The sequence below is a fragment of the Schistocerca serialis genome, chromosome 2 (genome assembly GCF_023864345.2).
Source record: "Schistocerca serialis cubense isolate TAMUIC-IGC-003099 chromosome 2, iqSchSeri2.2, whole genome shotgun sequence".
Classification (NCBI taxonomy): Eukaryota; Metazoa; Arthropoda; class Insecta; order Orthoptera; family Acrididae; genus Schistocerca; species Schistocerca serialis.
Genome location: NC_064639.1, coordinates 808,506,320 through 808,520,063, shown reverse-complemented (window position 1 = coordinate 808,520,063; position 13,744 = coordinate 808,506,320). Strand labels below are relative to the sequence as shown.

Here is a 13,744-nt window from a genome sequence, read left to right as displayed (position 1 = left end):
TACAGACAACAGCAGTACACCAATATTTACTCATAAGACATCACATACTGGTTTTAAATGACTCATAACAAAAGAAAGAAAATCCTACCTGAAAAACATTGATCTCCTTTTAAACCATGCCTGTATTTCTCTGTGTATTCTCTCTACTGTCATGCTGATGATTAACTAATGATGAATGATACAATGGATGACCTTTGAGGACCTGAGAACTAGCTTCTTCTATCTGGAAAAAATCATGCAAAATACTAAAATGATCTGAGCATTGTTGGAACATCTTTAGACACAAACATTGACAAAAGGTAACTTGAAGTCTAGAAACAACACTGCATGCTGACCACTCACAAAATCTGGAACAAATGGGGGCAGTACAAAGAATTGCCTAGTTACAAGCATGGCAAAATTTCGATAAAACACATTCCCCTTCTTCAGTGCTTCTTAATACTTTTTGTATTCTTTTTGTTTCTTCTATCTTTTTTAACAGCCAATAAACATAAGCCAGTTTTAAAGTGGTTTTTTTTTATCTTTCTGTCTTAGAAAAATGAAACATTGAGATGACTGTTACTCATGATAGATTTCAGCCAAAGACTTCTTCAGCAAAGAAAACACAAACATTCACACAAGCAAGCACACCTCATGCAAACAACTGCTACCACCTCAGCTCTGACTGGAATGTAACTCTCATGTGAACAGCAATCTGAAGTGTGGTGGGGAAGGGTGATGGATAGCAATATAAGGGTGGGGGAGAGAAGAGTACTTTCTGGCAGGACATGCAGGGTCTAGGTGGTGGCCTGATGGGACTGCCAGGCACAGCATCAGGAGGTTGGGTGTGAGGGGTGGAAAAAAAGGGGGGGTGGAAAAGAAGAGGAATAAGGAGGGGGGAAAGGATGGGAGAGTGCATTGGCAGAGAGTGACACGAAATTAGGGTTAGGGGATGTAAAAATGGAGGAGGTGACGGGACAGAGAGGGCAGAAACTGTTGGATAGAGGGTGTGGGGACAGCAGGTTACCATAGGCTGAGGCTGGGATAATTTTGAGAGAGGAGAATGTGATGTGATGTAAGGACAGCTCCCATTAGCACGGTTCAGAAAAGCTGGTGGTTGATGCGAGTATCCAGATGGCTGGGGTTGTGAAGCGGCCATTGAAATCAAGCATATTGTGTTCAGCAGCATGTTGTGCCAAAGGGTGGTCTAATTTCCTCTTGGCCATAGTACAGCATAGGCCGTTCATACCAGTGGACAGCTAGTTGGTAGTTATACCAATGTACACTGCACACCCCACCACCTGATCCTTGCAGGCTCATCAGGTCACTATCTAGTCCCTACAAGCCCCACCAGACAGCACTCTTCTCTCCCCCCAACCGATATCCCCCTTTCCAACCCCACTCCAGATTGCTACTCACATGACAGTTGCATTCTGGTCAGAGCTGCCAGTGAAAGCAATCATGTGTGCAGGAAGTGTGCTTGATTGTGTGAATGTGTGTGTTTTCTTTGCTGAAGAAGGCTTCAGCCGAAATCTATAATGCGTTACAGTCTTTTCATTGTACCTGCTAGCAAATCAATGGGTCATCTTTATGGTATGTAACAAGCTATCTTTTTTTCTAATATTGTTGATATTCCAGTATGTATACATGGACAAGGAAAAAATATTCCCAGAGTTTTTCCAGATTTCCTGGTTAAAAATACACTTCTCACTGGATGAAAATATACTATACGAGGGTGAAAATATATTTTTTCCATGTTAAGTGACAGTACAGTTTTTTTGGAGTTGTAAGACTTTTCAATCTTAAAAAAAACTTCGATGCACTGCAACATGCACATTGCATATTTTCGTATTCCACAAGTATAAATATGAAGTCCATCAAATACAGCATGGTAGCTTTCGAAGTACTGAAATTGAGACTGTGATGCACTTTTGTCAGCCAATCATAGCTCATGTCATGTGATCTCACCAGCCAAAGTCAGCAGATATTCACAATATAGGACATATGACATAGTCAGCCCGGTGGGCAATGAAACCACAACCTTCAGCGTTGGTGCACACTTACAATCAACCTCCTGGGAGAATCTCAAAGCAGCGAGCATGGAGGACATGGATGGGGACTGCACTTGGTGGGAGTGTGGGTCTACCGGGAGTCGTGCCAGGACGGTCCTTCCAGATTCCCCACAGAGTCTTTCGTTTTGCACATGTCCGAAAGAACAGGAACCATAAACTCATATAATTGATTTGTGTCAATGGCAATGAATCCTCCACCTTCAGCATGGATGCACAATTAAGTTCAACCTCCTGCAGCAATCTCAAATAGCAAGAATGGAGGACACAATGAGGACTGCGGATAGGTGGTGCTTGGTGAGAGTGTGGGCCAGCTGGGGGTTGTGCCATGATAGTCCCTGCAATTGCGAAAAACTCTGTGCCTGGATGGTGCAGTGGTTAACACAACTGCCGAGTATGCAGGATATCCTGGGTTCCAGTCCTAGTCCGGTAGATATTTTCACTTGTCACCACTGATTCCACATAAAAAAGCCTCGATGCAGCTGACATCAATAATTTCTTCTCTTTGCTTTGCTTTCTTTCCCTCCAATTTCACTGTACACAATATGGATCATGCAAAAGAATTAGTTTCCTTTTAGAACCTGATTACCATTAGTTACTGGAGCAACAAATCACTTGTAAAAAGATGCATGTCAATCCCATTTCCCGTGATGGGGCGTTGGATTGATGCATATCATTACATATCTTTAACGCTGATGTTAATCTGTTGCAGACCATGAAAAACATTTTAAGACTGTGTATATGATATTTTTGGAGAATGTACACCTCTGCAGGAATCACTGTGGATTTGATGAATAGCAATCTTGTGAAATGAAACTTGCTTTGTTCGCTTATGAGATGCACAGGGTAGCAGTCAAAGGCATCCAGGTTGATGCCATGTTCCTTGACTTCCAGAAGCTATTCATTATATAGTGTCCTACAAAGGAGTTTATACAATTTGAACTTTAACAATTTGAACAAAAACAACGAAAACTATGAATTTTTTAGTTACACAGATGGACTTCACTAGTGAAGATGTTTTACTGTTGGTGGTCAAAATGTCCTCCATCAGCAACGATACAGAATCTGCAATGCTGCGGAACAGATCAACATACTTAATGGTTGCTGCTGGAACGGATTCACAGGGAGTCACAATCACCTCTCTCGTGCCATCCTGCATATGTTTCCTTGTGGCATAGACAGTGTCCTTCAGAGTTCCACACAGAAAGAAGTTTAATGGCATTAGATTGGAAGATATTGTCAGAAAATTATCACTTTCCTGTCAGTGTATCCACCTCTCAACAAATGCTTCATCCAGGAATTGCCATACATCATGATGGTAAGATGATGGTGCTACACCATTAGCCATTATGAACATGCCAAGGGCTAAACTACATCTTTGTAGTGACTTTAAAATGACAGTTAATTCACAAGCTATGGTTAATTCATATCCAAGTCCTTGCCTGGATGAACTTATGATGAAACTGGTGGGCATACATCATTTTTCAAAACTTGATTTGTCAGAAGTATATGCTGCCTGATAAAAAATCATGTCGGCCTCTTGCTGTTAACATGTCATACAGGCCCTACAGGTACAACAGATTGGTTTCAAGCATTGCTTGCACGCCTGGCATTTGTCAGCATCACTTGGAACAGCTTACTGAATGCATTCCTTGTTGTATCAACCACCTCGACTACACTGCCATTACTGATCCCATCATCAAGGACCCTTTCCACAACCTTCATCTTTTGTCTCAGACCTCATGTTACTTAGGTCTTAAGTGCAATTTGGAAAAGTGACACTTCTTCCAACCTTCATAGAATACTTGAGACATGTTGTTTTTCATCTGCAGATTCAGCCAACGGACAGTCAAGTTGCGGCTATTGTCACCGTTCCATGCCCAACAAATGTGAAAGAGCTCCAAGCACTCAACGCAAAGTTGTGTATTACCACAAGTTCCTTCCACAAGGTGCTTTAGTTTCCAATCCTTTAAATCAACTGCTTTAGAAAAGTGTGGCATCTGAGTGCATCCCTGCCTATGACCAAGCATTCAAGATTTTGAACAATGATTTGCATTCCGACATGTACTTGGCGACCTATCAGCCGGGACTTCAGTTTGTGAGTGCATTGGACACATCAGAGTATGGCATGAAGGCCATATGTTTCAATGTTGTACTAATGGTTCAAAACAGCCCACCACTTTTGCGTAGAAAATGCTTAATGAAACACAGGAGAATTACTCTCAAACAGAAAAGGAGACTCTCACTATTACTTATGCTGTGAAGAAATCTCATGTGTTTCTATATGTTAATTTTCATTTGGTGACTAATCATAGTCCATTAGCATCTCTTTTTAGGTGCACGGCACAACTGCCAGACAGACCACAATAGTGGGTCCTGTTCCTTAGTAGGTATAATAATGAGATTCATTTCCACCCTATGGCTCAGCATTCAAATGCAAATGCTCTTTCGGGTTTTGATCAAGATGAAGCACTTTTTTATCTCAATGAGGAAGCTCACTGAACTGTGGATGGATTCCCTATTACCAGCTCTCACATTACTCAAGCCATCGCCTCTGACTCCACTCTTCATCAAGTGTGGAAATATGTTCAGCAATGGTGGCCTGAACGGCCTACATCTCATGCTTTGGATCCCATCTGCAATTATTTTTTTCTGAGACATATAGTCATGCTCATTGATGGTTTTCTCTTACTGTCCACAGACAACACTCTTCCACAGGTGGTCACTTCTGGCAACTTGCTGCTGTGACCCCCTTCACCTTATAAGCAGGATCACTGGGGCACCTTGAACATAATGTTGGCTTGTCACCATGCCTGCCAGACCAGAATTGATCATGATATTGAACATTTACTCAATGCTTGCTCTAACTGTGCAGTTTATCAGGCGTCTCCACAGCAATGTTGTTCATTGTAGCCTGAGCTATCACGGCTGTAGGAGTGGGTCAATGTATAGGTTGGTGATCATTGAAACCTATTCCCTTTCTCCCTGGCAACTGGCAACAGTCCTCAATTCACCTCTCAGATCCTTCTCACAATTTTTGTGCACACCATGGTATTCAACATGTTTGTGCAACCTGTGCCAGTCTCAGCCAAAAGGGGAGGCAGGACGACTTGTTTGCACTTTTAAGATGAAAATGAAGAAGTATATTGGTGACGCCCATGCAATGAAGTACTCATATGCTTTCTTTCTTACTTCCTACAGGTTCACTCCCATTGTTGAAAAGGGCCAGCATAACTCCTGCATGGTTGTCAGCCACCCACAGTACTGAGTCTCCTGCTTACCACTCTAACGCCCTTCCAATGCCGCACTCCATACCTGGGACTCTAAGCTGGACTCACACAGCTGGTCAGTGCGAATTCCGAGTGTCGTCCAGCATGGCTGGCATATCTTGACATTGCAAGCGAAAGGTAGGCTGGTGACCTGCCACCGCATTCACCTCCACCTGTGAGTGGAGAACTGGCCTTCACCACCTCCTTCCATCCCTTGAATATCATCCATCCCTTCTGCCCCTGGTTCTCTTTCCTCACCTCTGTCCTTGATGACCCTTTCACTGATTCTGCCCCTATATGATGCTATGCCTTGCTCATCCACCTCCATTCTCATTTCCAGCCCTCTGCTAGTTCATCATGGCCTGGATACGGACAGCCATACACAGCAGCCAGAGGCCCCACCGGAACAACTGGTGTCTATTCTGCCAGAGCCATCTCCCACTCCAGAGCTCCAGGTAACTGTGCCAGCGTTGGCACCACCTGAGGCTGGCATCCCACCAGCAGGTGTTCACCAATGGCCATCCCATCACCATACATGTCACCTTCAGCCTTATGCCTGAATACAGGCCAAAAGGGAACTCTTTGCAACACAGGGGGCATCCACTGGCTGCACCACAGAAGAAATGGACATTGCCTTGCTGGGTACTGAGAGCTGTCCCATACTACAAGTTAGGAATTCTGGGGTGGCACCAGCTTACAGACACCCAACAAGAGGAGAGGACTCTGGTAATATGTAGTTATGACATCAATTGTACTGGCCCTTGCTGTCGGTCATAGGTCAACAGGATGTGAGGCAGTGTCTCATTAAATGTCATTTGATCAGCCAATGCTGGCATATGGCAGCTAAGCTCATTCACCAGGAGATGGCACCTTCAGACAGTCTGGATGGCTGTGCCTCCAGAGCAGCATGCACATCCGCCAGCCAGTGCCACCATAAGGAAACATCTAGTATTCTTGTATTTAACCCTGGAGCAGAGTGTTCACATTCTCATTCCGTACTGTTCCAAGAGACAGCTAACTTCACTCCACTTGCAGATTACTGTTTGTCAAACTGGTGCCAATCTGGAAATGTGCATGGACGATGTGTTAAATATTCTTCTGGTTTTGGCATTAAAATAATTTGACTGGTGTTCTCTGCTGTGTGTGTTATTACATAGACTTTATGTACTGTCAACTCAAGCAGTCCTGAGAAAATAATTCGATCTGAATTTTACAACAATGCCGATATTAAATGTCATGGTAATATTCATTGTCTGAAAGGTGCATAAGGGACTTCAGAAAACACATTTCTTTAAAATAATGCTAAGATGAGTAAAGCACACTTGAGTGGTTGTCATTTTATCCTTCTTGATGTATTAAAGTTCATTTATGTCGTAAATAGTCTACACAGGTTTGCCGTCGGGTCACTTTGTGCAAATTCTACAATAATTCTTCAGAGCAACTGTCCGACATCTTCAGGTGGTTCAACCTTGCTCGTGGCTAGGTACAACTAACGGTATCCTCACACCGATGCCCCATTTTTAGAACACACACACGAAGAATGCGCAGCTGCAGAAATCGCACATGCACAGTGATTTGTCATATTCAAACTCCCTCTGTCAAAAATTGCAGAGCGGCTCTACCTCGCGTGTGCTGTGCGCTGTGTTTGTCAACAGTGTGGCCAGACATTACTCACCAATGGCCGTACTAGGCCAGTGTTATGACAGGTCTGTTATCAAAGAATCTCGATTTTCGCGTCGTGATTTAATAGCAGCGAATGCAGGGTTCCAGGCTGTGCTCAGTTGAAATCCCGTATCCTTGTTGATGAGATTAGCAGATGTATGGATATGTATTGCTTCCTTAATGACGCAGTCCCAGAAAGATGATGCCAGGGATAAAACTTCCATCTTTTCATAAATCATACAATGTCCTGTATGAGGCAGTGTTACGCAATTGCCGACTTTTCCGGTTCACAAAGGTGTGTATGACGCTGATGTTCATCGCAGCATTCTTGTACTGTGCAGTATGTCTGGCCTATATATGCTGCCCCACACTGACAAGGAATCTTGTACACACCACATTTCCTCAGTCCAAGGTCATCCTTAACCGAACCCAACAGGTTTCTCAGTTTTGCAGATGGTTGAAAAACACACTTAATTCCGTATCTCCTGAGGACTCTTCCAATTCTTGACAACATGGCACCAAAATATGGCAAAAAGGCCAAAGTGGTGGATGTCTTTGTATCTTCATTCTTCTTCATAGATTGAACTCGCCTGGGCCTGAAGGCATTACGTATCTGTCTCTCAAAATGACCGTTTTGTTGGAACACTGTCTTCAAATGTTGTATTTCACCCGACAGGCTCTCAGAATCAGATACCACATGTGCTCTATGAACTAATGTACGTAATGCACTACCGCACTGTGCAGGATAATGACAGCTTGTGTCCCAGGGGAGAGGGAGAAAGCTAGTGACATCTCTGCGATGTTAGTTGTTCCCAAGTTTCCACAAAGATAATGGTAGTAGTTTTATGAATTCAAATACTCAATTGCAACATCACCATTTCTGAGTTTAATATCATTCCAGACTCTGAAATTTTCATCACATTTGGATAAATTATGTAGATGTCAATTATAAAGGAAACACTGTACATGCCCAAGTGCTACAATAAGCAGCAAATTACAAGGTACTATTTTCTATCCAGAGCATGTGAAGAAACACTCTCTCTCTCTCTCTCTCTCTCTGTGTCACACACACACACACACACACACACATTATGGAAAGGATAGAGTGCTACTCACCATAGTAACGATATGTTAAGTTGCAGACAGGCACAACAAAAAGACTGTTACACAAAGAGAAACATACATGCATTTACATAACCAAGGACACCTCTCACATATTTTTTGACTGTTATCTCTGGCTGCTCAGGCCAGACAAACTGAATGGAAGCAAGAATCCATAGTGGAGTGGGGAAGGGGAGAGAGAGTGAGCTATAGATGGGAGAAGAGGGAACAGTAGTTCTTGGTGAAGCAAGCAGGGGCTAGAGGTGGCAGACAAGGCTACCCGGTACAGTATAGGGAGGCTGTGAGGGAGTTAGGGAAGTGGAAGAAGGGAGTGGAAATGAAAGAAGCAGAGAAATGGAAAAGATGAGTGGGTGCATTGACAGAGAGCAGTGCACAGTGAGGGTGGGGATGTGAGCTGGGAGGAGGTGACAGGACAGAGGGGGAAGAAACTGTTGGGTGGAGAGCTATTTCCTATTCTAGTCTAGTCACAGACTTTTCTTACCCCAGCAGAGGCTGGGCCAACTGTGAAAGCTGCCATGTCGTGTACCAGCTCTGCTCTAATCATTGCTCAGCTTGTTATATTGGTATGACTACCAACAAGCTATCAACCAGGATGAATGGCTACTGTCAAACTATAGCCTAGAGAAAACTGGACCACACTGTTGCACAACATGCTCGACTTCAATGGCTGCTTTACAGCCTGGGTCATTTGGATGCTCCCCTTCACCACCAGCTTTTCTGAACAACAAAGATGGAGAGCTATCCATATGACAAGCACTTCCTCCTCCCGAAATCATCCTGGCCTCAATCTATGGTAACCTACTGTCCCCACACTCTCCACCCAACAGTTTCTGCCCCCTCCGTCCTGTCACCTCCTCCCAGCTTATGTCCCCACCCTCATTGTGCACTGCTCTCTGCCAATGCAGCCACTCAGCTTTTCACTTTCTCTGCTTCTCTCCTTTCTGCTCCTTTTCTTCCCTTCCCTCCCTACACCACAATCTCCCGATGCTACACGGGGTAGCCTTGTCTGCCACCTCTAGTCCCTGCACACTCCACCAAGCAACACTGTTTCCTCTTCCTCTACCTGTACCCTGCTATTCCTCTATATTCCCCAATCCACTATGAAGTGTTGCTTCTATTCAGTTTCAGTCTGGCCTGAGCAGCCAGAGATGACAGTCAAAAAAATGTGTGAGGGGTGCTTGCTTGTGTAAATGTATGTATGTTTCTCTTTTCTGATGAAGGCTTTGGATGAGAGCTTAATGTGTCACAATCTTTTCGTTGTGCCTGTCTGCAACACAACATGTCATCTTTACGGTGAGTAGCAATGTATTTTTTTTTTTTTCATAATTGTTGATATACCAACCTTGATTTTGCACAGTTACATATATCATTCACACAGACAATCTAACAACAGACAGATCCATTTTACAATGAAAGACTATGAATAAACATATTAAATGTTCATTATGTCCAACTATAATGTGGTACTACAGTATGTTAATGTGGTCTCCAATCCAAAGACTGGATCAATGCAGCTCTCCACACCAGTCTATCCCGTCCAAACCTCTTCATCCTTGAATAACTAGCAACTTACATTCATTTGAACTTCTTTTGTCGGGGGGGGGGGATACAACTGAGATTGAATTGTTTATGGTACTCATCCCCCGGTCACTCTCTACAATTTTAATACCCCACACTTCACTCTAGCACCAAATTGACAATACCATCATTCCTCAGAATGTGTCCTATCAACCAATTCCTTCTTCTAGTTAAGTTGTGCCACAAATTACACTCCAATTCAATTCAGCACCTCCTGATCAGTTACACCATCTACAGTCTGTGAAACGAGTGATTGGTACTGACAGTTCAGGCTAGCAGATGGCAATGTTGCCAAATGCTCAGTCTCTGCTTGTACGCATTCTGTAGCAGCAGAAACAAAAGCGTTGATAACATGCAGCTCATATTTATATGCAAGAATTTATTTAAAGTTGCTACTTGTAATATATAATCTTGAAAAATTGAAAAGAATTATTTTGTATCTAATATGCTGAAAAATCATGAAGTTATTTGACAAACATCACAATACAAATGAAAACTATTTTATCAAACTGTTGAACAATTACAGTTTTTGTTTCCTTTGCTGAATATTAGCAATATTAATTAGCTCTACAATGATCAACTACATAATTTATCAGTATATTTACAGTTATAATTTGAAAATAGTACTCACAATATGATGCTCACTCCTAACATTCGTGAGTGTGTTGTAGTTATGCTAATGGTTGGTTGGTTGGTTTGTGGGATTAAAGGAACCAGACTGCTACGGTCATCAGTTCCTTTCTCCAAAACTCGAAAACACCCACACAGAATAAAAACGAATAATGGAGACAACAGACGACACATCACAAGAAAGACAGATAGAGACCAGACAAAAGGAATTAAAATCACACAGTGTGTGACAGTGGTTGGCCAATCTTAGAGACAAAAAAGGAGAAGCCAACCACCGAGAGACACATTAAAAACTCAGTCTAAAATCGTAGGCCAAAGGCCAGAATCAACACAAAAAACATAACAAACACTCAGATTAAATGATAAAAAAACCCTGCCCGAATAAAACACTAAACTAAGCCTGCCATGGCAGTGTCATCAGTTAAAAGGGCAGGGAGCGTATCAGGCAGTGCAAACGTCTGCCTGAGCACACTTAAAAGTGGGCAGGCCAACAAAATGTGGACCACCGTCAAAGCCAACCCGCATCGACATACAGGCGGGTCCTCATGCCGCAGTAAATGGCTGTGTGTCAAGCGGGTGTGGCCAATGCGGAGCCGACAAAGGGCTACTGAGTCCCTGTGAGTGGCTCGCATGGATGACCGCCACACATCCGTCGTCTCCTTGATAGGACGGAGTTTGTTTGGCGTGGTCAGGTTGCGCCATTCATTGTCCTAAAGTTGGAAAACTTTGTGGCGTAAGATCGCTCGCAAGTCAGTCTCTGGGAGGCCAATTTCCAGAGATGGTTTGCTGGTGGCCTGTTTGGCCAGGCTGTCAACATGTTCATTGCCGGGTATCCCAACATGGCCTGGGGTCCACACAAAGACCACAGAGCGGCCGCAACGGGCAAGAGTATGGAGGGACTCCTGGACAGCCAGCACCAGATGAGAGTGAGGGAACCACTGGTCGATAACTCATAAACTGCTCAGGGACTCACTACAGATAACGAAGGACTCACCTGAGTAGGAGCGGATATACTCTAGGGCATGAAAGATGGCGACCAGCTCAGCAGTGAAAACACTGCAGCCAGCCGGCAAGGAACGTTGTTCGTAATGGTCCCCTAGAGTTAGAGCATAACCAACATGACCAGCAACCATCGAACCGTCAGTGTAAACAACGCCAGAGCCCTGATACGTGGCAAGAGTGGAATAAAAGCGGTGAGGGAAGGCCTCCTTCGGGCCCTGTGACAATTCGAGCCGAAGGCAAGGGCGGGGCACACACCACGGGGATGTACGCAGAGGGGTGCGGAAAGGAGGTAGAAGAGGGAAAACCCCAAGCCCGGAGAGAAGCTCTCTGACACGGACCGCGATCATACAACCCGCCCGGGGCCGACGTTCTGGGAGACGGACGACCGACTGCGGGAACAGGAGACAATAATTAGGATGCCTGGGCAAGCTACAAACATGCGTAGCATAAGCGGCCAGTAAACGTTGGCGCCGTAACTGCAGTGGAGGAACACTTGTCTCCACAAGTATGCTGTCCACAGGGCTGATACGGAAAGCACCAGTGGCAAGACAGATCCCGCTGTGAAGGATTGGGTCCAGCACCCGCAATGCAGATGGGGATGCTGAACTATAAGCCAGGCTCCCATAATCCAGACGGGACTGGATTAACGCCTGGTAGATCGGTTGGCGCCCCAGCTGGTGTGGCTCAAGCATCACAGAGCGTTAAGATGCTGTCAACACATCTGTGGGAGCCAAGTCAACCGGGCATCAAAAACCACACCCAAAAATTGATGTGTCTCCACCACAGCAAGAAGTCCGCTGGCAAGATAAAGCCACGGCTTAGGGTAAACTGTTCGTCGCCGGAAGAAATGCATAATGCAGCTCTTGGCAGCCGAAAACTGGAAGCCATGTGATACAGCCCAAGACTGCGCCTTGCGGATAGCGCCCTGCAGCTGACGTTCAGCAGCTGCAATGCCAATGGAGCTATAGTAGAGGCAGAAGTCATCAACATACAAGGAAGCTGAGACAGACGGTCCCACCGCCGCAGCGAGCCCTTGAATTGCAATTAAAAACAGGCAGACACTTGGGACAGATCCCTGTGGTACCCCGTTCTCCTGAACTCTGGAGGAACTATGGGAGGCTGTGACTTGCATGTGGAAGGTACGATGCGACAGAAAATTTTTTATGAAAATCGGCAGCGGACCCTGAAGACCCCAATCATGAAGTGTAGAGAGGATGTGATGGCGCCATGTCGTATCGTACGCCTTCTGCATGTCAAAAAGGACAGCGATGAGGTGCTGATGGTGCGCAAAGGCCATACGGATGGCTGACTCCAGGCTCACCAGATTGTCAGTGGCAGAGCAGCCTTTATGGAACCCACCCTGAAATGGAGCCAGGAGGCCTCGAGACTCGAGTACCCAACTCAATCGCCGGCTCACCATCCGTTCGAGCAACTTGCAAAGAATGTTGGTGAGGCTAATGGGGCAGTAGCTGTCCACCTCCAAAGGGTTCTTGCCTGGTTTCAAAATGCGGATAACAATACTTTTCCGTCACTACAAAGGAAACTCACCCTCGACCCAAATACGGATGTAAAGGTTGAGGAGGTGTCGCTGGCAGTCCACTGAAAGGTGTTTCAGCATCTGACAGTGGATGCGATCTGGCCCAGGAGCTGTATCAGGGCAAACGGCTAGATCACTGTGGAATTCCCACCCACTGAATGGAACATTGTAGGGTTCAGGATGGTGGATGCGAAATGAAAGGCTCTGATGTTCCATCCGCTCTTGAATGGAGTGGAAGACCAATGGGTAATTCACAGAAGCTGAACTCAGAGCAAAATGCTCTGCCAAGAGGTTTGCAATTACGTCGGAGTTAGTACAAACTGCTCCATTCAGTGAGAGTGCAGGGACGCTGACAGGGATCCGATAGCCATAGAGGTGTCTAATCTTGGCCCAGAACTGTGATGGAGAAACATGGAGGCCAATAGTGGAGACATACCGTTCCCAGCACTCCTGCTTGCATTGGCGGATAAGGTGGTGGGCCCAAGCACGCACGTGTTTGAAGGCAATGAGGTTTTCTATGGAGGGATGTCGCTTATAACATTGGAGCGCCCGCCGGTGATCTTTAGTCGCCTCAGCAATCTCAGGCGACCACCAAGGCACAGTCCTCCGCCCAGGGGACCCAGAAGAACGGGGAATGGCAATGCAGCAGTAACGATGCCAGTGGTGACCGAGTGAACCACCACATCAACGACGTCATTAGAAAGAGGCGCAATAGTGGCCATGGAGGAGAACAAGTCCCAGTCAGCCCTATTCATGGCCCATCTGCAAGGCCGGCCAAAAGAGTGACGTTGTGGCAGTGACAGAAAGATCGGAAAGTGGTCACTACCACACAGGTCATCATGCACACTCCATTGGACAGAAGGTGAGAGCCTAGGGCTGCAGATCGAAAGCTCGAT

At 45.2% G+C, this 13,744-nt stretch overlaps 1 protein-coding gene across 2 annotated transcripts in view; it reads right to left on the bottom strand.

Moving 5' to 3' along the window:
* The window catches only part of LOC126458052 (CDK5RAP1-like protein), a 129,932-nt gene that overhangs the window by 19,193 nt on the left and 96,995 nt on the right, over positions 1–13,744 (bottom strand). For both annotated transcript variants that reach the window (XR_007585565.1, XM_050094850.1), the window contains exon 9: positions 89–223. Coding sequence is in view for 1 of the 2 variants with exons in the window: in XM_050094850.1 (XP_049950807.1) it covers positions 110–223 (114 nt within the window). In the remaining variant the exon portion in view is untranslated. The remainder of the gene's footprint in view (positions 1–88; positions 224–13,744) is intronic.